Source organism: Hyposmocoma kahamanoa, unplaced genomic scaffold, assembly GCF_003589595.1.
Source record: "Hyposmocoma kahamanoa isolate Upper Pololo Valley unplaced genomic scaffold, ASM358959v1 114, whole genome shotgun sequence".
Taxonomy (NCBI): domain Eukaryota; kingdom Metazoa; phylum Arthropoda; class Insecta; order Lepidoptera; family Cosmopterigidae; genus Hyposmocoma; species Hyposmocoma kahamanoa.
In genome coordinates, this window is record NW_020653383.1 from 566,335 (window position 1) to 591,756 (window position 25,422).

A 25,422-nucleotide genomic window follows, 5' to 3' on the forward strand; every position below is an offset into this window, starting at 1 on the left:
TACATTGACTTACATATAAATGGACGACGGGTCTAATACAAAAACCACGAAAAAAATGTCCCAAGTCAACCTATTCGAAATTTAAATTGTAATGTCATCGCAGTATCGCGCTGTCAGTAGAACAAATGAAGACTAGAGCGGAGTGTCGCGCTCTGTATACGATTTTAGCGCCTTACAAGTGCGGACACTTTTTAGCGCGGACCCGACGTCCATATAATTGTAAGTCAATGATGTCATACATTTTTCTAGGAGGATTGAATTCCATGCTTCAACAAATGCTTCATATAATTCGTTTTGACTGGTGTTACGTTTGTTTGAGACTTTTTTCTTAACAATATACCACAGATTTTCTATCGGGTTTAAATCCGGACTATTTGCTGGCCAGTCTAAAACGGATATACGCTGTTCGCTAAGGAAACATTTGACGCTATTGGCCGGGTGTTTAGGATCATTATCATGCTGAAAGATCCATGTTACAGGCAAATGATCGTCCGAGTAGGGAACATTGTGTCCTCTAAGATATTTTTGTACTGCCATTGATCCATTGTACCTTCAATCTTCCGAACGGGACCAACTCCACATCCGGAAAAACACCCCCAAACTTTAATGTTTCCGCCACCATGCTTGACTATGCTCCTTGTGTATTTATAATTAAAAGCACTGTTTACAGGACGTATAACATAGCGCTTTCCATCTGAATTTACCATGTTTATTTTCGTTTCATCTGAAAATAAAACTTTTTTCCAGTCTCGTACCGTCCAATTAACATATTTTTTTGCGGATAATAATCGCTTCTCTCGATGTTGCTTGGTAAGAAGCGGTATCTTTCGAGAGGTTCTTCCAAACAATTTAGCTTCCACTAATCTTCGGCGTATCAGTCTTGATGAGACGTTTCTGGGGTCTTCAGGCGAAAAAACTTCATTTTTAATCTGGTTTGAGGCTTTAAATGGGTCTTTTTTAGCAACGACGATTGGCTTATCTTCTCTGGGAGAGGTTTTTCTTGGCCGAGCCTTTCTAAGAACATTTTCAACAGTTCCATGTGTTTTATAGTGATCAATAGCATTAAAAACTTTCTTCACATAACAATTTTAATGCTCAGCTATTCTTCTGTACGTCCACTTTTGATCTAAATGTAAATTAACAATTATTTGCCTAGTTGACGCGTCACAACTTTTATTTTTGCCCATTTTGAACAAAATTAAATTCAGATCAAATTGTGAATTGCCGCCAAATTAATAGAAAACATCAAGAAAGAAATGTTATTCTTCAATTTCAAAAAAAGAACGAGCTAAAGTGCTTTTTTCAAATGTTTCTAATTAGACGTCCAAGCGGCCAGGAACAGAAAATATACTCGTACATTGTGTAAGACTCATTTTATAATTAAAAGTAAGATATGTTTTATTTTTTATGCATTTAATGATTTTTTATTTGAGTGGCTATATTATTGCATGATTATTTATTATTGAATTTATATATTTTTCACGAACATTTGTACGTTGAAGTTAAACTTCCTTCAATCATAAGAAGTGTTTCTAATTAAACGACCACAAGTCGCGACCTGTCGTGCTAGACCTACAGAAGTTTAATTTGAAAAAATAATTACTTTAATCCTTTAATCTTTTGATTTCGATTAAACGATCTTGTACGTGGCCAGTGATTCATAATAATGAAATTGTTATCATAATACAACCTTTTATTTTTTTTATAATACAACCTTTTTTAGTGCTCTAAGGCTCAATTTATATTGCGGCGGAACGGAATGGAAGCGATGATGCGCGAGAATTTCGCGGAAGATTTTGGCTCGTATCTGGCTCTAGTTTGTATGTACATACACATTTTATGGTCAATTATAAAGTTCATTATGCTATGTACAATACCGTTACAAAAATTCGCTTCCATTCCATTCCGACGCAATGTAAATTAAACCTAAATAAATGTCATTGCGTATATTTCATAAAACTGACTTCGTTCAATTTTTAATACAAATGGATCAGCAGTCATACAGTTAATTTTAACAAATGTCTATATAAAAAGTACAGAAACCATACCTACGTGAAACGAAGTTCCGTCCACGGGAGGCGGCGTAAAATGTTGACTTTTAAGGTGGGTGTATATTAATATATAATATTATATTGTTTAAACAGCTCATTGCTACATGAAGAAACGGAAATGCTGGATGAGAATTGACTGAAAGTGAAAGAATGTACACATAGGAAGCGTAATCCGACAAGGGTTTCTGCTCGAGATTTCTTGACTCGAGAAATTCCGGAAATATGCTCACAAAAATACGAAGCAGGCATTCGAATGAAGCTATTATTGCACTGTTTTTTTTTGGAAGTATGCTTCATTAAAATCCAATAGGAATCAAAGATAGACTTAAGATGATTTATATTTTGTTGATGTTTTTTTTCATAAAAGACAGTAGTTTGTAATGTGATTTGTTTTGTTTTGTTACGTTGATTGTAATGGCTAAATTAATTGTGTTTGTTTTTGTTTGTATTTATTGTTGCCTAAGCTAATTTTTTAAGGTCTTAAAAAAATTCTCGAGGAACTCGACAAAACCGGGAAATCGGGCTCGAGTTTTCCCGAAGCTCGAGAAAAAAATATGTCGAGAAATCAGAAACCCTAAGTCCGACCAAATGGGCTGTACATTCTACACGCCAATTACGATTATCTAGAATAGTCGCAGTTTATCTACAATATTAGTCGATAGTTACAAGAATTGGTGAGGACGTGGGCTATATTTTTCTGAATCTAATGGGGCAATAAACGTTTTTGATGTAACTCCACTTATGCCATTCTTCCATGAGGGGTGCGATTTATAGAACGACGTTAACCATTCCGAAACACGACTCGCAGTGGCATCGTAACTGCCAACTGCTAGTGCTGTCTGCTGACTTGTAAGTCAGCTGTTATTTTGTGACCATAATGCAGCTTGTCGGACAACGCCCTGACTTCTCATTCTTCAATGTGCTTATGGTATTATAGATAGCGATAATAAGGCCCTTATCGCAATTTTATCGATCCACTACCTTAACGTTGCTACTGACATTGACCAAGTTTAGATGACCTTCAACTTATGTGACACGTCATTAACATTACACGGTTTGACTTTGTATCTACTCTGACCGAAGACCAGAGTTGCACTGGGTACATAAAGTTTTCAAAACAATTGACAGCAGTTGCATAGCATTGCGAAACATTCGCGTGCTTAAAATAATTATAAATCATGTAGCGACACATGACAGTGTGGATGGAGAATACGTAGTGGCCGGACGCTTATACGAGATGTGAAAATGTGTTAAGTCATTTTAAAAATAGTTTAGCTAAATCAATTTTGTACTACTCATTATAAATTGTTTGCTAATAAGTATATAAATCATAGATATATAAAATTTATTAACTTCAGTGAGACGGTGTGATAACTGATAATTTTGTAATAATTTTGTGTTAGCGGAAGTCTGCGCCTGAGTTCACGTTACATCACGTGTGTGATTAAATTTAGAAAAAGTACGTATATTATCGCTCTAAAATTATACAAGTCTTTGAGAGAGGAATAAAAAACTTACCGCCTTATTGTAGAGAACATATAAGACGTATTATAGTATCTACTCAATGAGAAGTGAAATCTGATTCGCTATCGACTCTACTCGAAAATATCTAAATAAAGGTTTAAACTATACATAGAATATAATTAAGTAATGCAGAAAAATATAACAAGTTTAAACTATACAAATACAAACATAAGAGCATACAAGAATATTTATACCTACTAATTGGTAAGTGGTAGCTCTATATAATCAAGCCGTAAATAATAGGTAGGCAAATGTTATTGTTTGACGTTCTCACATAGTTACGGTTCCAATTCGAGTAAAAGATCATTGTGACTCTTTAAAAACTGTAAATATAGTCAATACGGTACATAAATATTTTAACGTACGTAACCAAACTCTTGTCTTTACCAATTAGCACGATGTTAGCATACGGTTAGTTTTTAAAAGTTACGGAATATTTTATAAATTATATTATTAGTATTGTATTGTATCAATTTAGTGCAAGCAGATTTTGAGCCAAATTGAAACATGCAATACAATAGGAAATGAAAATGATAATTTTTTTATAATACCTACTAAATGATGGGACGAACGCGTCGTGCACCTGGTATGCACCTGCACCTGGGATGGTAGATGACACGATTGCCCATAACAGTTGCAGTGCCACTCAGAGCTTTAAATCGCCAAGATCTGAGGTGCACTGCCTCTGCAGCCATCACCCTGAGACATGTTGAAAAGTCCCATGTGCCTGTAATTTCACCAGCATCCTTACCCTTCAAAACCAGAATGCAGTAATGCTCACATTACAGCTTGGCGGCAGAAATAGGTAAAGTGGCAGTACTTCCCTGAATGAACTAAACTACTACTAAAGATTATATTACCTATATACTATTTTTCTGGAGTTCCGGATTTCCGGAAAAATTGTTTCATTAACTATGTGCCTATTTCTTAAAAAATACATATAACATAGATTACCTCGATTTGAAAATACCTGCAAAATTATATTATTTAAAAAAACAAATTACGCGATTTAAATACGGGAAAATAGTTTCATTTCCTATGTGAACCAATTGCGAAAACCTAAGAACTCGATAAATAGGCACATTGTGTTTGATAGTCTACAATATTGTAGAGTAGGTCTGTAAAATCATTTCTATATGTTTTTAGGGTTTTATTGAAGTGATCGAATTTTGATAATTCTTAAGCTGCGATATTACACTTCGTTACAATCCATTTCAAACAAAAAGTAAACAAACAAGTCACTGACCTGACCATAGACGGTTTAGTGATGGCCAGTTGTAATGCCAACTACAAATCGATTAATTAATTGAATGAATCGATTTGGTCAATTGAGTCATACTAGCACTTACTTTTCCTTGCATAAAAATACATAACCTATAAAAGCATATGTTTAAAATTTCCGAGATCTTAATTTTAAATCCTTCAAATCCTTACACTTAGATACCCGTTCGATAGCGATTGAAATTTTCGATTTACTAGTCGATTACAAAAAGTTTAATTGAATGAACCAAATGTTTTTTTTTTCGTACAGCACTATGCAACCATAGACAAGTCATAGAAGCATAAATGAAAAATAACCTCACTTTTGGACTACCATTTTTCAAATGCGGTTTTAAGATGCCATTCTAATGAATATTGTTGGAAAAAGTGATGAGATATCAAGTCGAAATCTTCGAAATATACGTGAAAGTGTTATTCGATTTATAGAGTGATTGCTTTAGAATTTTAACCAAACAGGTTTGTTTACTTTTTGTTTAAAATGGATTGGAACAAACCATGAGACTTGCGCGCATAAGTAAATGTAAAAATTAAAAATATTTAAAAAAATGTATTTGTATTTACTTATCACAACTAAATCCCTGTCAAAAAAGTAAAAGAAACTATGGGGTCCGTATAGATGAAGATTATATTTGAGGTAATACCTATGCTTATGAATTAAAATAAAGATTGGCAATTGTGAAAAAACTGTAATGTAATCTACATACAACCAGAGACCTATCTATATTTCTACGAGAAGAGAAAGATATGTGCTATTTCATTACGCAAAGAATTTCTACTGAATTTCAATCAGCCGTTAATCAATTAATAACAGTTACGAAAAATAGTTCATGTACTCATCTACTATAAGTAATATGTGTAAAAACAATCATCAGAGAAAGGAATAGCTAGATAATAGCGGGTATATATTAATATGTATATTATTTTTTAAATAGAAGTATTTACAGCAAGCTACAATTTCCCAACATTTTGAATATTTGTAGAGATGAAGGAATCTCCATAGTTCAAAATCAAAAGCCTCGTTCACGAGTAGGATTAGCACGATTTGCGTGAGAGCGACATAAAGTACGAGATCCTGCTATTCTCGCATAGAGTAACTCGCGCTTTATGCCGCTCTCGCACAAGTTGCGCCCTGCCGTGCTGGCTCTATGTTTAAAGTACACCGAAAAAGTCATTAGAGCAGACCGTGGTCTGCCAATAGTAATTAAACCCCCGCCAAAGGATTATGTAAGGCTTCTCTAGTACTACATAGAATGTTCGAATGTTACAAATAAGGCGGAATCAATGAAGAAATTACGAATAAACCAAGTTTGAAAACATTTATGCCACTCCTCCGTGACAATCTCTGAAACATATTTTTCATACTCTTCGATAGCCTCTTCAGGTGATGAAAATCGTTGACCGCGTAACTGGTTCTTAATTTTTGGAAATAAAAAGAAGTCACAAGGTGCCAGGTCGGGACTGTACGCAGGTTGACTCATAAGGTCAACGTTGTTCACCTTCAAAATTTTATTTGTCTGTCTGGCCTTGTGAGAACTGGCATTATCGTGGTGCAAGATGATACGGCGTTTACGATTATTTTTACGGAGTTTGTCAATAACTTCCGGCAAACAAATGGTCGTGTGTCAATCATTATTCACGGTACAACGATTCTCCAAAGCAACAGTAGCCATGTATCAAGTTTTATTAAAAAAAGAAGCAATCATCCACTTAGAGGCACTTTGCACGCGCGCCACTTTGGTCGGTTTTGGCTCATCCCGATAGACCCATACGCTCGATGGCTGCTTTGTTTTGGAATCGTAACTATAAACCCATGTTTCGTCACCTGTTACTCACACCAAATTTGACGCTCCTTCGTTGAATCTGGTAAACATGGCATTGCACCATGTGACGAGATCCGTTTTTGAGCCTCAGTCAAATTGTGTGGGATCCACCGAGAGCACAGCTTTTTCACACCCAAATGTTTGTGTAGTATTGATTGTATTTGACTCATGCCTATGCCTAAAGATGCTCGAATCTCATGGTATGTCACATGCCTGTCTGTTTTGATCATACGGCGCACAGCATCGATGTTTCTTTTGTTCACAGCAGTGGACGGGCGACCATCACGAAATTCGTCACTGAGATTCATACAACCGCGTTTGAATTCTGCAAATCAGCTATAAATAGTCCTCTTGCATGGTGCTTCATCGCCAAAAGCAGTTTGAAGCCGAGCGAAGCTCCGCTGAGCTATTAATTTACACTTAAAGTCGTAGAAAATCATACTACGAAAATTTTCACGAGTTAAATCCAACATATACAATAAACAACATCCAACAATAGACAACCAATTTCTAAAATGAAGGTAATTAAACATAAAAAAAAAATTTTAAAAAGCAACGTTAAACAGTTTATGCTGTTTAACTTTAAATCAGTATTATTAATTGTGTTAGATAAGCCAGAATCTAGACTAGGTGCCTACATTCAAACTAAGTACGCAAGTTAATTATGAAAATAAATACAGTGATGGCAAAGGTCATTTGTGTTTTGTTTGAATTAAAAGATGATTATTTGTTTTTTGTTTACTATTTTAGTACTTGATTAACCTTAGTAACAGATTATTCCTAGAATACCTAATAATGCACACGAGAGAGGTGTACCTGTTTAAAATACGATATTGTTTTATATTATCACTGACCGAATTTACGGAAATTTTAAGGTATTATTAGAACTAGACACGATATTATCAGACTGGTCTTATAACACCGCGTTTTGCCATGTTTTAATGACTTTCCAATCATATCCTTTTGAATTTTTTGAAGATCTTGCTATGCTGTATATTATGAGTAGCTTAATAAACTTCCTACATATAGACATTTCGTTTTAAACCAAACCTGACTTTAATTGTAGGCGTTATTACTTTAGCGCTAGTTAAATAACTAATAATAACAATCGTTCATTTCGAATGACTAAATCTCGTAATACATAAATCTATAGGTATATACAGGGTGTCCGGTAATGAATGTATGATACATTTTTTGCAAACATAGTTTTTAGTAAAATTTACTCCGTTTGCACATTAATAGCAATTATTTCATATTTACATTAGATACAATGAGAAATGATATCATTTTGAAATCCTCATTAAACCTACATTATTTTAAAGTACTTGGCCACACAGGTTATCATACAGAAGGCGCGTAAACTTCGTAAAAAATAAATTATTTCTCTGAAAAATGAAGTTAAACTTTTTTTTAAAAAAAAGTACATTACTTAGTCATACCATTTACTGCTTATCTAAGGACACAGTTACCGTAGAATATTATGACACCAAAAAACCAAATAAATTCATTCATTTGTAGTCATAGTGCACAAAAACCTAAAATAAGATAAAAATAATTAACTTTTAAGAAAAAAAAACATTCCTTAGGTTACTACATGGAATAGATTTTTTTTTGCATTTTTTTTGGAACAGTCTTAAGCTGTGCTATAAGCCATTTCAGTATGATACATTCGTTACCGGACACCCTGTATAGTATAATAACCAATACTTAATATTTCTTATAAATAGATTTTAGAAAAGCACGCATTGAGTTGACTAACCAAATGGTAGATAGGTCAATGGTACCTACATAGCCTTCTTCGTGTTGACGAACCTGTAGAGAACAAAAAAAGATGTATACGGGGTTATTTTTAAAATACTAACAACATCCCAAGACTATAATTACTAACATCATAAACAACAACTTTTGTTCCATGACTTTTAATAATTTATCAGATTTTACTTTCATACAAAAATCGAAATTTACAGTTTCAAACACCGGTTAACATGAGTAAAGTAGATCGCATATCAGCCTCTACAACTGTTTACACTTTCGGCAGCCGGTCGTAACACATGTCTACAGGTTTAAATTAAAATTTTGTTATTTTATTTAAACGGCAACAAATCATACGATTAATACCAAAAATGTAGATACCTTCTTTTTAATTTACTAAAAACTATTCCAACCTTTGCTGTAATATGAAAATATTTTATTACCATGATTTTTTAAATCTAAATTAATTACTGTATTTGAAATAAAACAAAACATTTATATGATCAGTACCACAATCTTAACTGCCTCCTTGGCCGAACAGTTACCATGCCGGACTGCCACGCAGAGGTCCCAGGTTCGATTCCCGGGCCGGGAGAAATAGTTGTATGGCCTACAATTATTTCTCTCATGAGTTTGGGTGTAATTTGTGGTTGTCTATGTGTGTGTCCATGGCACCCGCGACACAGGGTTTCCCTAGTGCGGGGCTATGTTGAGTGTGTGCGTTATTTATTATTTATTATTTAATCTTGTCTGCTTTTAATTTTTCTAACCATCCGAAACGTCCAAAATGTTTGAAAATTCAAATATACACTTTAAATTTGAAAAAAATAATTTCATTTCCAATGTGTAGCAATCGCGAAAACCCAAGAACTCGGATATTACAAGAATAAAGTATAACAAATATTTTTCTAATACCCGAATTAAAAACTTTTTATTATCACCGTGCATTTCAATAAATTTAACATTTCACTATTTAAACGTCATAATCGCAAATGAATTCTTGGTTCTACTTATGACAAATATTCGTCACTGACTTGCGGGGTGTGCGGAATACCGCACCGCGAAACCAGTTTCGCAAAGCAAGCGAAAAGATACCGCCGAACGAGCGGTCCTGGCGCCGTATTTTGGTTTCGGTTTTGCCATAGAACTTCATACCTACTTTATTTTAATATTTTTCGCTACCCACAGCGGTAGGAAATTTCGCTTTTATCTGAATTGGCCTTTATAGGGAGACTCTCTTCGTGCACTCCAAACTATCAATTACCTGTCACTTAGTCCTTTTACTCATTGATTGGCTTCCCAGGTCCTGCGCATGTTTGATATTTGATAATATTGTTGCATTGTCTAACAGCCGTTATGCGAGCATCGGCACGTTTTTGGAAATACATCCTTTAATACGCGTAATTATTTAAATACGTACTTTGATTTTAATTTTTTCATAGTTAATATGTTACGTATGTAGATAATGCTTTTTATTAAAACGAATAAGGGATATCGAAATTTATAGAAAAAGCTCTAGTACCATAAAAAATGCTATACTTGCTGCCTTGTTTTTCACAATACTTTAGGGATATTGCTCAATCACTATGTTAGTTATTATGTGATTGAATTTGTTTAGTTAGTACAAAAAATGACTAAACTACGTTTATATGTCGCACGTTCACAAGTATTAAGTAAAGTCCCTAAACAAATTTGGTTTAGGGACTTTATTTATTAACATGGTCTTCCATCAAACTGGAAAAATTTACTATGCCTGAATCTATTAAACACTTATGTAGCCAATCTTCTTCTCAAAGGTCCTCGTACATAGTTATGATTGTTTAGCGTAGGTACTTAAGAACCTAAGGGAGCTTTGTTAGTAAATAAGTAGGTACTTCATCACGTACCAGTACGAACAAAGATCTTTCAGATGAAAGTACCTTTCAAAGTACGTTCTTCAGTAACTCCATTTGAATTAAAATAGATGTAGGTACCTAATTGTTTATAAATATAAATGGGGCCTTTGATTCAATAAAATCAAAGCTTATCAAATAACATTTTGCATGTAATTTCATTATATAGGTTTAAAGGCCTTTGAATAGTACTACCGACAATCAAGTTGATTGTATCGAATATTGTATAGTCATACCTACAGTGATTATTCGTATGTATAACGCTGACGTAATTCATTTCAGATCATGATGGAAAAATCCGACAGAGGCAATAGAAAAGTCCAGTATTTGATTGCATTTTCTGGTAAGTGATAATAGTGTATTGTATAGTCCATGTCAGTGGTTGATCATCTATCAACTATACTTAAATAATAATGAGTATTTTTCCTCAGATACAACCGTAAACAATGATTAATTATAGTAGGTTTGTTTTTAAAGTAGCTTTTGTTTCTTTATGAAGTTATTGTTTACGTTTTTTGTAGGTATTGTAAAAATTCTTATAGATAGTCGATCTTCGACTTTTGATGCTTTTTATCTTTTAGAAACCCTTGCTTTGCACATCTGATAACGAAATCTCAAGTGGAAACTTAACTGATAATGGTATTCCAACTGTCAATTCCACATTTGAACATGAGAAAGGTAATATTGCATACTGAATGACTCGTAACCATAATACAACTCGGTTAAAAATATTTATCCATTTTAGAATTCAAAGTTATACAATACCGATGATAACTCCGTCTAGTTCACTTGTTCTATCACAAAACAACTGGGAAATGAAGTTTCAATTGTTATATGACGTCATAAATTATTTATAACAAATGGAAAGTACTTCCTCATTTCCTCTCGTGGGTTGCTTTTCGAGATTCGGCCTTGGGAAGCAGGACAGGGAGCGCGAATGATTACTGCAACTGCAGACAATTATCAATCAAATCTATCATCAAGGTCAAATCCTCCTTTTTTACAAAGGCAATATGTAACCAATGTAAAGGAATGTATAAGTAATTGCATATTCAATTATTAGTGGTGACGTGAAAAATTCTATGAATAAAGGATCTTGTGTATTCTTGTGTATCCTCGGATTTTCCGCTAAGCCGGCGCGTCTATACTACAGAACTTTAACGCGAGTTAGTTTACGAAAGTCAAATAAACTTGTAAGCGGTCGGCTGGGATTGTCGTTTTTTCTTATATTGCTCACACATATGTAATCATACTCAGTTTCCGCAAGTTAACTCGATATGAAGTTTCATTTACCAGCCCACCTCATTAGTTAAGTCACTACAAATCCGTAGTCAACACTACAAGTTGTTCGAAACGCGATGTATCGTGCCCTTGGTACAATAACAACTAAAATTTTAACTGCCTGTGTAGCCGATCGGTTACCATGCCGGTCTACTTCGCAGAGGTCTTGGGTTTATTCCTGAGCCGGGAAAAATATTTGTGTGGTCTACATTTATTTTTCTCGAGGGTTTGGGTGTAATTTGTGGTTATATTTGTGTATGTGTGTGTGTCCATGGCACCCGCGACACGGGGTTTCCCTAGCACGTGGCTATGGGTGTGTAAGTGATTATTATTATTATATCTATTTTAGACTCTCGCCTCTCCTAAGGCATAAAAGATTAAATAAAAAAGTATATAAACTATATTTTTTAATTATTATTATAATAATATATAAAGGCACATGTGGCCATACGTCAAAAGTGCTTTTATGACATGAAAGTCATAAAAGTAATACGATCTACACGAAACAAATCATGCAAATGTGAAATTTTATAACTATCCTACTTAAGCATATGCAAGTTATGGACTATCGAGTTCTTAGGTTTTCGGGATTGTTACATATAGGAAATGAAACTGTATTTCCGAATTTAAACCGCATATATTTGTTTTTTCAAACAAACGAACGTTTCGGGCCCCTTACAGGTCCCATGGTCACGGTTGACTGCGGTAGTAAAGTTAGTTAGAGGTAGTAGTTAGTAGAAGGTGGCAAGAAATGTTGGTTTGTTTGAAAAAAAAAAACAAATATACGCGATTGAAATCGGGCAATATAGTTTCATTTCTTAAGTTATAGACTAATTTCGTTCGTAGAATATTTAAACCTCACTCCTGAAAAGTTGTCATTTTGCAGATGTGACCTTATTACACGAACATAATTATAATTTAAGAATATTAGGTTGTTATTTTCAGTATCACTAGTTTCGGTGGCAATGGGAACCTATACGGCTTGGCCAGGGCCTGTCATGCCAAAGTTTCATGATAACGAGACCGGCATTTTAGTCACTGATGTAAGTATTTACCATTCACTCTGCTGTTCGCACCTTTATTTAATTAAATATTTATATTTCCTGTCTATGAACATAGCAGTCTAACGAGTTTGACCGCTACCTTTTAAAAAACGTTAGAAACTAAAATGATGCCTGGAAAAACATAGTAAAGGTAATAAGACAAGTAATGTAACTCCATACTAATGTAACAGCGCGGCTTGTACATGTGTGTGTGTAACTAAAAGTAAACAAACTTCAGCTGTCACTTGGTTAACCAGTCAAATATAATATTTAGTAATAAATTTCATATGTCTTTAATTTGGTCGCATGTTATTAGCGGTCACCTTTTTAAACGCTGGATTTTAAGTTGTTTATCGTAGGGAAGTTGTGATATGTGTTATTAAAACGTCTTCATTTAAATATAATATTAAGTATATTATTTCTTAGTACTATTTTAAATAAATAGAAAATAAATAGATACTTGGGAATGTTGTCTAATACCTGATATCGTGTATTTGGAACAATTTACAAAAGTTTATTATTATTTTACAATAAGTAACCAGGTAATGCCTCATAAAATACTTCATTACGGTTTGTTTACATTTAGTTTATTACCTAAACCTTTGTAGACTTTTTTTTTCAGTTATGTTTTGCAACCTACAACTAAAATAGTAACTAGTAAAATAGTAACCCTACGCTGACAGTGACGTTTAGGCATTGTCGCCCCAAACAAGCAGCAGTTACTCTACTTGTCTTTTTATACTATGTCAAAAGTATGCTAGTATTGGCGATCTCGGAGGCCTAAGGGCTTGCACTATGGGTGCTGAATCAGGAGGTCCTGAGCACGATTTCCAGTAGGACCATTTTGGAAATGACTTTTTTTAATTCGTTCTGGTCTGAGTATTCTGGTACTCTCATAGTGCATGGAATATTCTATTTGAGACCATTTAGCATATCATTATGACATTATATAAACACTAAAACGCAAGTTTCCAACAGGGAGGTGCACTTGCTCAACGTACTCATATCTAAACCTTAAAATATGTTACATTTTGTTTAGATCCGTAGTTTGTCTAAGCAGCATAATAACTATAGCATAATAACTCTATCTCAAATCATTATATAAGTTTGGTAATATTTATAAACGCATTATTTAAGAGAATATACATGCGTCATGTAATTTGCATCAGCTACAATTGGACATACAGGCTGCTATGAAATGAAACACGTGCGTAATTGTAAAGTCTTTATGATTCTGTCTAGTCATCTTTATTATTTGCTTGAAATTATTGGCCTTACGTCCGCATTGTTTATCGTACTATTTAATTGTCTTAATGACTTAGGAATCGGGAGTCTCTTAGTGCAGATGACAACCGTAAGGTTCAATTACTTTGCTTTGTGGAATGGATTGAAAGCGAAATTTAGTAACCATAGCATAATCAACTTAGTCGATTATAAGTGAAACTCAGAAACTCGTTGTGTAGAATTGTTGAGCTACCTCGGAAATTCTCGCAGCTACTGTTCGTACGTTATATAATTGACATAATAAAGTTACGAGATGAATAATAATATGTATCAATACATATACTTTACTGCCTCTGTGGCCGAACGGTTACCATGCTGGTCTGTCACGCAGAGTTGGTCTGTCGCGCGGGTTGGATTCCCGGGCCGGGAGAAATATTTATATGGCCTACATTTGTTTCTCTCGTGAGTTGGGTGTAATTTGTGATTGTCGTGTGTCACCATGGCACCCGCGTCACAAGGTTGCCCTAGTGCAGGGCTATGAGTAGAGAGTATGTAGGTAGTTAAAATACACAACAAACGGAGACTATACATGACGACAAAGGGTAGAGTGGAATATAATTATTTATTTTATATTATTATAATTTAAAACACAATACTATAAGTAAACAAATAAACACAAAATATTGTCAAGACACAACAAAGTGACATAAAAATAAAATTATAATTTCTTCAAAAGTATTTGCTCTACACTGTAAAATGAATTATTATCAACACATACAATCGACCATTACCAGACGGCTAGGGATTCATTCAAGACGGAAAAGCAACAAGATGACTTCTTCTTCTTCTTCAATACGATTTTTTTTTTGCTTTCAGGAAGAAATATCTTGGATAGTAGCAATATCGTCCCCTGGTTTCGTGTCAGGGAATCTGATCTCTCGGTTTGTGATTGACAAGTATGGAAGGCGCGCCACTATGCTCGGCAGTGTTATTCCTATAATAATAGCTTCCGTGAGTAGTCAACAAATAGTCAGCTTCCACTTAAATGCTTATTAATACGTCATTTATCTCAAATAACATTGAGTCATATAATTTGTTAGTTAGCCAATCAATACTAATATTAGTAAGGTACAGAATTGTGCACAATAGACACAGTTGAATATATGCAGTTCACAACTGGGCCTCATGTATGGACAATCGGGCCTATCCTTATCAAGCGCAGGATGGAGTTGGGACGGGCTCATATAATCAAAATCATCAAGGTCGCGTAAAAGCAATCCGTTCTTGCTTCTGCGAACATCCCTGACTGCTACAAAAGCGGGGCAGCCACACCAGCACTCGGAGCGCATTGTTATATTTTATTAGTTATTACAAATCATCGGCGTTTGCCACTGCAGGAGAACGTATACCCCATCAAATAGATGGATCTATTAAAATAGCCACTCTTGACAAACTGGTTGGCGATCCCAGTAACGATGCTAAATAAAGGCATAGGCATGAGTCAAATATAACCAATACTACATACACATTTGGGTGTGAAAAAGCTGTGCTCACGGTGGATCCTACACAATTTGACTGAGGCTCAAAAAGCGGATCGCGTCACTTGGTGCAATGCCATGGTTACCACATTCAACGAAGGGACGTCAAATTTGGTGTAGGACATAGTAACAGGTGACGAAACATAAATTTATAGTTACGATCCCAAAACAAAGCAGCAATCGAGCGTATGGGTCTTTTGAGATGAGTCGAAACCAACCAAAGCGGCACGCGTGCAAAGTGCCTCTAAGCGGATGATTGCTTCTTTTTTAAATAAAATTGGACAGGTGGGTACTGTTGCTTTGGAGAATCGTTGTACCGTGAAAAGTGATTGGTACATGACCATTTGCTTGCCGGAAGTTATTGACAAACCCCTTAAAAATTGCCGTAAACGCCGTTCTCAGACGGCCAGACAGACAATGAATTTTTGAAGGTGAACAACATTGATCTTATGAGTAATCCCGCGGACAGTCCCGACCTGGCACCTTGTGGCTTTTATTTATTTCCAAAAATTAAGAACCAGGTACGCGGTCAACGATTTTCATCACCTGAAGAGGCTGTTGAAGAGTATGAAAAATATGTTACAGATATTGTCATGGAGGAGTGGCATAAATGTTTTCAAAATTGGTTCATTCATATGAAAAAGGGCATTAACGCTAACGGAGAATATTTTGAGAAACAGTAAATTCATTTCTGACCATTTATATTATTTTTTTCTTATTCATTCCGGAAACTTATAGTGCGCCCCACGTAGTAGTAGATGGGTGAGATTAGCACAGGATCGTGGCTGATGGCACAAACTACGGGAGGCCTTGTACCCAGCAGTGGGTGAAGTTGGGCTGTGGATGATGATGATGATGATGATGATATCAGATAAAAGCGACCGCTGAGGAAGTAGGTTTGATGACACTAAGGTTTCTCTAGTTCATATAAAGAAGGTGCGAAGGAGAGCTTCCGCCGAGATCAATTCTTAACTTGTATATCTTGAAATTGTGCCCATGATAATAAAATGACATAACTCGCGTTGTAATAGTAAACACTGTCTCACTTCACTTATTCAGTCGGGTGTACTGAGATACTGATGTGTCTATTTCCTAAACATACGCCTTATTATGTTCAGTGCTGTGGAAAATCAATTAGACATGGCCGACAAAACTAATAACCCATAAACAAAGAATAATGGAAATTTCATGTGTTGCGTGGTAAATCAGATGGTGCTTGGTGGTTGGTGGTTACTTGCACACCTGGTTCTTTAAACTTAAACTCAAATGACCTTTATTTCATAAGTAAGCAAATTACACTTGAAATCGTCACATTGATTAAACCCTAGGTACTACTCATTCGTAGGGCAGATTCGCCTGAGAAGAATGAGCAATGAACTCTAGGGCTTGCCCTTTGTAAATAAACATTTGTCATTTACAATATTCCTTCAAATAAGTTTAAATATCACGAGTCCATGTATTTTTGTCAAGTACGCGGAAGCTGTATATTAAATAACCTTTGGTGTAAAGCTTTTGTTTTACTGTAATTTGATATCTCGTAAATGTCAAATTTTGAATATCAACCGAAATTGTGTTATAGAAGCATAAATATTGCCCTTATAGATGTGAAACATGGACACTGACACAAAGAGACAGGAAAAGATTAGAAGCTTTTGACGTGTGGTGCTGGAGAAGGATGAAGGGCATAGGTTGGATAAGAAAAAAACCAATGAGGAAGTATTGAGAAAAGAACGATCCTGACTACTATAGAGCAGGGGTTCCCAAACTTATTTTGTCTACTGCCCACTTTGAGAATAAATTATTTTTTAGCGCCCCCATTTTTTCACCTACTTAAAAACCAAAACTTAACTTCAATTTAAATTAATTATTGTGAGCTATATTAGCAGAGATTAAACATTCATTCTAAACGAGACTTTTACTATAACCCGCAAGAGTTAACTTGAGACCTGAGCGCAGTAGGTAATACACGATGGTGCTTAGGTCTCAAGTTAACTCTTACGGGCTACACTTGCCAATGAGAATGATTATTGAAACGCAACTTTATAGTGTTCAGACAGAGTATCTTTTATTCAAAATAAAACAAACATAATCGATTCTAATATAAAAACTAATGTGAAGGATGAATCCGATGCTGTTTAATAAGTTTGTTGATATCAGGTTCCAATTTACTCAAGAGCAGCTGCAAGTCGCCACGTTCGGTAACATGCAAACAATTTCTCTTTTTAGTAAGCAGCGTTGTCACAGCACTAAAACCACGTTCACACAAATATGATGACGGGAATGCTATCAAGAATCGTTGAAAGATTGACCACAATCCAGGGTACAATTACGGGATCGGTTTTTGTAGCCAATATTCTTGGTAGCTATTTTTGAACTTGATTTTCATTTCCTCGTTCGTTGCCAACTCTATAAGTTCTTCTTCCAGCTGAGGTGATATTGCTGTGTTGACATTTGAAAACGGATCCAACACCCAGTCTGGTATTTCCAAGTTCAAAATGTCCTGGTATCGTTCGGTGAAGTCAATATGGAGGTTTTCCAAATACTGGTAGTAGGCAAACAAGTCGTCGTTACAACAGGATACTGATAAATTCGGAAAATTGTGAAACTCACATCTGCCCGTATTCTTTTTGTGTAGAAGCAGTTTGGCTGCGAAAGCAGCAACGACATTTTTTATTTTATATAAATTTAGTTCATCACCTTGCAGTTGGAGATTCATGTCGTTGAACAATTTATACAGGTCTGTCATGTAAGCTATATTTAACATTCTTTGATGTAATGAGCTTGTTGCGCAATTCTGTATCTTTAGTTTCTAAAAACTCTATCACAGAGTCAAACAGATTGTAAAATCGAGTCAGACAATTGCCTCTTGATAGCCAATAACAAACAACAACAGCAACAACAACAACAACAGTATGAAACAACAAACGGTTGAAATCTTCGTCATTAGTAACACAAAGCTGATAAAATAATCTATGATTCAAAGAGCTGTTACGGATTTTATTGACTGCTTTGATGTCATATTGCAGCGATTGAAATTGTCGTTCACTTAAAATTCTAGCAACCAAATGTTGTATATGAAAAAAATTTATTTTTTAAGTACGCTATGAAGCCTTTATGGCACCCTGTCATGGCCGGAGTGCCATCCGTAGCAACTGATATAATATTTTTCAAGGGAATCTCTTTCTCATCACAAAACTTTTCCAATGTATTGAATATGGTTTCGCCTTTTGTATCGGTCTCCAAATTTCTAGCAAACAATAGTTCTTCACATATTTTTCTAATCTTTAATAAACCTCATGTAAGACAGCAACAATGCGTCATTAGTTGGTAAAGTGGACTCATCAAGCTGAAATGAGAATTGACTAGTCCTCAGATGATTGCACAATGATTCTTCAATGTTTTCAGCTATTTCATCAATTCTTTCTCTTTCTCTTTCAATTCAATTCTTAGTCTTTGCACAGAATTATTACTCAAAGGAATTTTTCGGATAATATCTGCGGCCGGTTTATGAAGCACAGTAGTTATTACTTCCTTTATTGCTGGCAAAATTAACTGTTCTACGATGCTCTGTGGTTTGCCTTTTTGAGCAATTAACAAAGAGATATTGTACGAAGCTCGAAGTCCGTCGTCATCTTGCTTAGCAGCCGCCGAAAAGAGTTTTGCTACACTTGGCTGAGTATTATGCTTCTTCTCTAGGTTTTGAAAATATGCTACATTCTTGTCTTTCTTATCTGGATGCATTTTATTCAAATGATCTTGCAGTCTTGAAGGCTTCATTGCTTCATTCGAAAATGTTTTTAGACATAGAAGGCACAAAGGCGACGACGGGTTTATGGGATTTTCAATGAATCCGAATTTAATATATTCTGCACAGTATTGCCGTCTCTTCTTTTTTACTTCCGACATTGTTTTGTTTTGAGAAATACGTAAGTAGGTAAGTGTTGAACTTAAGTATTGCTTATCTATTACGGGCGAAACCGCAAATGAAAATAAAATAAATATTACGTTGTTTATATAGGATTGCATAAACAGCACGCACCGACAGGAATAAGACAAACATGCATAAACTCGTTTATCTCATGCGACGCTCAATCGCACTCAACAAGTAAGAACAAGTATTCTATGAACCAGCCGATTGATACAGGAATGCACAAATCGGGTTATTAAACAAAAACTTGTTAAAACATGATTGCCCGCGGTCTATTATCTACGAAAATTACCTATTTAGGAATACTAATAACTATTCAAATGCAAAACTGTGTCTGTTGCCTTTTTATTTGTTTGTGTCTAATTTCATTTCGAAACGGAGCGACCGATTGACATGATTTTTATTTTATTTATTCAATAAAATATATGAACTACACGGTGAGAAATATCGAACCGAGTTAGTTTGAGCAATCTCTTAATTAATATTAGTTGATGTTCACAAGTTACAGTCGCGAGTCGAGAGCTCAGTCGGTGTCTAAGGGTCGTATTCCAGAACTCTACTCAATGCTCAAGTCAGGATTTGAGTATGGTTTAAAGCACTCGAAATCATACTCAAGTCCCTGCCATTAGGGTCGTATTTCCAGTGCTTGTGTTTCCAGTGCAATCCTGACTTGAGCAATGAGTAGAGTTCTAGAATACGACCCTAAGAGTCGTATTCCTTTTTGCTTTTGTTCATTGCTCAAGTCAGGATCTGAGTATGATTTCAAGCACTGGAAATACGACCCTAATGGAAGGGACTTGAGTATGATTTCGAGTGCTTTGAACCATTCTCAAATCCTGACTTGAGCATTGAGTAGAGTTCTAGAATACGATCCTTAGAGTCTTCCTAGATGAAATTACAAATCTCACACACACAACGCCCCCATGTTTTTTCTGGATCTCTTACCGCCCTGCTTTAGGCCTGCAGCGCCCACAAGTGGGCGTTATCGCTTACTTTGGGAAAGGCTGCTATAGAGTATAGACACAGGAAAATGATTGGACATTTGATACGACACGACAATTTCTTTAAGACCGTTTTGGACGAAAAGATTCAGGGTAAGACCCTAGGCCCAGTTACATAGACCAAATAAAGGAAAAGATCGATGTCGTGTCGTATAAGGAAGTCAAGGAGCTGGCTTATAAGAAAGATGGTTGGTAGATGCTCCACCGACAAGAGTATTATGGCGATAAACCTCTTTGATTGTGATATATTGCCCTGTACCTAAAGTTGTGACTTCGTGAAGACGACTGTCAAGAACAGTCAATTTATTGTTATTTCTCGAATTAATGTTACGGTTAATCACTATTTTTCATTACAAAAATACTATTCTTCTTTACGTAAATTAGATTTTCATTAACATACTGTCACGTTAGTGTTAATAAAGTTAATTTCTTTAAACTTCTCTCTTAAAGACACTCTTTTTTTAATGGCGTTTAATGACGAATTTGTATTTTATTTCAGCTCATCGCTGTATTTACTGTGCAGACTTGGCCACTGTACCTAGTAAGATTTCTATGGGGACTCGGGGTAGGGGTTAATGCCACAGTAAGTTGATCCACGCATTTATATATTCAATTAATTTTAAGTTACGTGGTACTGTGATTGTATTAAATAACTGTAAATACCAACCATTGCATATTAACAAAGAGCCATTACCTTTCTTCATTGGTCAATATCGGACTAAAGGTGTCCAGTTGTAAGACATACCAATTAGATAGATATTTTGGTGATGGCTCAACAATGAAGAACTAACTTATATAGAGCCCACAAAGGGATTTTAACAAGAGTTTCTCAAAAGAGCTAATTATGTCGTTAATATGAGATTATCTGATCAAACTAGGGAATTAGATCAGAGAATGAGCCGTTTTTTCATTATTTGGAGAAACATCACAGAAAAAAACGAGCCAATTAGGTACCACCGATTGGTTGCTAGATGGGTCAGTTTCCTGACATTAACATTTTATTTCTTTGAATAATATAATTTAAGAAAAGAAAAACCCTTTTGTTTGGCACTGCCTAGCTCATCAAATTAGTCATACCTATAATATTTGTTCTCTAATTACAGACAGCAAACCTCTACTTAGCAGAAATAGCAGATAAAGAAATTCGAGGCTCATTGGGTCTTATATCAAGATATATGTTCAGCTTTGGGAACCTCCTGATGATGTGTGTGGGCCCATTCGTTTCATACAAAACTTTGAATTATATGTTACTTGGGTTACCAATTATACATTTACTAGCTTCATTCTGGATACCTGAATCCCCATACTATTACCTGAAAGAAGGAAAAGTTGATAATGCTAGAAAAGTTTTGCGGAAAATTCGGGGTTGTAAGGATGAAAAGGTGAGTGATTTCTTAACAGATTAATTCGAAGCTATTGAGAATGAAATTTACTGAAAAAAATGACTCTTGGAAATTGTTTTCACGAGTAAATTATTCGTAGAATATGTACAATTCATGGAAAAAACGTAGTAGTTGAACTCCTTGTGAAAGAATTCGTCCAGGGGAGTACAGCCATCTCACCTATTACAGGCACATGGGACTTGTCTGTCAACTTATGTATCAGGAAGACGGACGCACTGGCAATGTCTCTATGAAAATATCAACTAAATTGATTTGAACATTTTGATGATTTGTATCTTATATTCACAGATAATATAGATAAACAAATATACGCGATTTTAATCCGGGAAAATAGTTTCATTTCCTATGCGTAACAATCGCGAAAACCTAAGAACTCGATATTCACAGATAATGTTTGACTTATTACAGACACGAATTATTATAATTTAAATTTCCCATATAATTTCTATTGGCTATGTTTAACTTTCGCATTCAAACCAATATCCGCTTCTTTGGTGATACTTTAATTTCATTAGTTAGGCATAGCATCGAATGCATTCTCTCTTCTTTTTTCTACTGTGCCAAAATGTTTTTGAGTAAAAGGGATAGAAGACAAGAAGTTGCCACTAGTGTGCGCTGGCTCGCGGTACTGCAAGAGAACCTCGCCGCGACCACTTATGTTGGCTTACTTTGTAACAAGTTTGAACTCTATATTTTTTGTTATATTTTCAGACGTCGTGCGTCTTCTGTTGCAGATATTAGAGGATCAATTATTGCAAATGCATACAGATGTCAAGAACGATATGAGACATTCTACCTCTGCGAGAGAACTATTTACCGGAAAAAAATATAGGAGAGCTCTAGTTATATCTACAGGTATGCTAGTTATATCTACAGGTATAATTTCATACCAGGGTTCGAAATTATCAAGAAATTTATTTATCTTTTATAATTATCTGATATATATCCAATAATTGTCCGTGTTGATTTATACTATTGTCTCTTTAATTTTGGACTAAAAATGATAAACAGTGAGAAAACTAAATAAAAACGAAAAAAAATTTGTGGGGAAAACGGTTTTTGTTTGTGACTTTTTTACGATTGGGTATGTCTTTGATACAAACACATGGCACGACATTGCTTAGCGCTAGCATTTTGTTGTTGATTTGACATATTATGTTAGTATTAATTTTATAAATTATCGAGATATATTTATCAAGATAGTTATCGCGATAATTATCTTGATAATTGTCATGATAATTGTCAGTGATCATTATTATCATATTAATTATTATATCGGTGACACCCTGATTTATACTGTTTACAAGTTAGTGGTAAAAAATTATTTCAAATGGAAAGTGAGGTGGATTATGAAATATATATATTTACGTTATTTGTTTCAGGTTTGAAATTTAGCCAAATAGCGGCGGGGCAACTGATAATACAGGAATATCTAGGATTAATAATGAAAGAGAGTGAGTCTGAAATGGCACTATCAACGGTTTTCATTATTGTTGGTAGTTTACGATTTATTGTTGGTGGGTACTGTTAATATTACAAGCGTTATATTTAATCATCTGCAGGTTGTTTAATAGGAGAGTTTTTGAAATTAATTTGTTCGACTGTTTTACGATCGTTAATAGATTCAGGCATTATTTTGCGGAAATAAAAATGGAGGTAAATTAATTTGCTACTCCGCGAACCCTGCGAAGGATAAATTGTGCAAAATAGCTGGGTTTTTGTTAATTTTTTTAAATTATAAACATGATAATTGTGGCGATAGTGGGGTATAAATGAGGTTATCAGCGCAAAAGTGGTGTAACCCACAATGAATATTATTGTCTACAATATTACTTTGAATAATACTAAAGTCTTAAGTGTCCAGGGATCAAGGTTTTTTTAAATATTTTATTACCCTATTAAACTAAGTAAAAATATGTATATAAATTTATTAAATTTTTTATTTATTAAATTATGAAACTGACCAAACAAACCAATGGTGTTATAAAAAAATAAATATAAAACCTGACTTTCAGTAATTGGCACAAATGTGCTTGATCCCTAGATAGTTTTGCTTAATGTACATATATTTGATTATTTACATCTCGATGTTACATTCATGTATAATTAAAAAAAATGAAAATAGCACCTAAGTATAAAATAATTATGTACTTTAGTATCATATAAAGTAATATTGTAGAAAAAAAAATTAATGCAGGTTAAATCACTTTTGCGTTGATAGCCTCAAACAAATATGACCAACCGTTCTGAGCAAGCTCATTCCTCGGCCGAGCGTCCAACAATCAGTACCCCTGAAGATCCAGCCTCACTCGTAAAGAGGCTAATATGTTTCGAGTATATTTTTGGTGTTAGTATTAGCGACTGCAACTGCGCTTGTAGCATTTAGTTTATTAATTTTACGCTGAGTAGCTTCACATTTAATTGATTTACTTCCGGTTTTACGATCGACTATGTTTGTACGGTATACAAAATTTATATTCAATGCCAAGCGCTACACTTTAATCTACTTAACTCACTTGAGTTACATGTGAATGTTCTTTAAAGAGTTTTGTTTTATTGCAGGTGTGTTGGCATCATTCCTCGTGGACAAACTCGGTCGCCGTCCACTTTTAATATATTCCTACGGCGGTACTGGTATATTCCTTCTCTTCATTGGAATATACTTCTTCTTAGTACAAGCTTTAAATATTTCTATACCTTCATTCAATTTCGTACCTTTAGCTGGTATCATAAGCTCCAGTATAATTTCAGGTTTAGGATTCCAGTCTCTAATTATTGTAGTTCCAGCAGAAATATTTCCTTTAAACGTAAAAGCTGTTGCAATGACGTACATTAGTGTATTTGGAGGTGCTCTTAACTTTGTTATAACCAAAGCATATCAGTCTATTAAGGATTATTCTGGTTTATATGGAGTATTTTGGGTTTTTGCGGCAGGGTCGCTTTTTGGGTGCATATTTTCTATCATTTACGTTCCTGAGACAAAAGGTAAAAGTTTAACAGAGATACAAGTGGAGCTACAAGGTGTTTTGTATGAGCGCAGTGAAGTCAAGAAACTTAATGAAGTCATATGCCAAGATGATCATGATGGATGTAGAGAATTAAAGGAATTAGTTAGTAAAAATAGCAACCATGTTTAAGAAAAAGAATAATTTTGTGAAATCTTTGTCATTATCAATGACCTTGATATGTTTCGAATGAGTAATAAAGTTGAAATAGCGTGACTTTTCCCAATATATGGGGAATTTTTTAACGATTTATAAAATGCAAATCGGTATAAATTACCCTATATATGCAAATAAGTAATTTAAAAAAACAAACATTCCTGACAAATTTCATCTCTGTAAGCGTCCTTTAAATGTTAATGTGAGAGATATTTTATATGTTATGTGTGCTTGTTGTAGAGTACGTCGTACCAGACGTAGACGTACCTCGAATATAAATAAGAGTTACGTGTACCTAACTTGCAGGCGCACATGTTCGCTTGAAAGTAATATGCCTAAAAGGCAGCAAGTAGTTAAATAATCGAAATAGGGTATTTCATATTGACAATATACAACGGAACATTAGTAAAGGGTCGTATATAACTTATACTGAAACATTGTGATAATACATTGTGTAATATTTTGATCTCTATTACTTCCTGGCACCAGAGGTACGATTACGAATAGATAACAAGAACGTACT

At 34.8% G+C, this 25,422-nt stretch overlaps 1 protein-coding gene and 1 pseudogene across 1 annotated transcript; one reads left to right on the plus strand and one right to left on the minus strand.

The window, feature by feature from the left end:
- Positions 1-254: 254 nt before the first annotated feature.
- Positions 255-1,187, minus strand: LOC113239096 (annotated as a pseudogene).
- A 2,086-nt stretch (positions 1,188-3,273) lies between these two features.
- Positions 3,274-25,422, plus strand: LOC113239633 (facilitated trehalose transporter Tret1-like). Its single transcript, XM_026476695.1, has 9 exons — positions 3,274-3,510; positions 10,603-10,663; positions 12,547-12,644; positions 14,745-14,879; positions 20,835-20,918; positions 21,439-21,717; positions 22,473-22,593; positions 23,121-23,255; positions 24,301-25,422. The coding sequence occupies exons 2-9, from the start codon at positions 10,606-10,608 to the stop codon at positions 24,873-24,875; spliced, it is 1,485 nt and encodes a 494-aa protein (XP_026332480.1). The 5' UTR covers positions 3,274-3,510; positions 10,603-10,605; the 3' UTR covers positions 24,876-25,422.

Bases quoted from the DNA above. Each gene is read 5' to 3' on its own strand.
- LOC113239633 (XM_026476695.1), top strand. From the start codon at position 10,606: ATGATGGAAAAATCCGACAGAGGCAATAGAAAAGTCCAGTATTTGATT. The intron at 22,594-23,120 runs GTATGCTAGTTA...TATTTGTTTCAG, and splicing joins AGCTCTAGTTATATCTACAG to GTTTGAAATTTAGCCAAATA. The intron at 23,256-24,300 runs GTGGGTACTGTT...GTTTTATTGCAG, and splicing joins TAGTTTACGATTTATTGTTG to GTGTGTTGGCATCATTCCTC.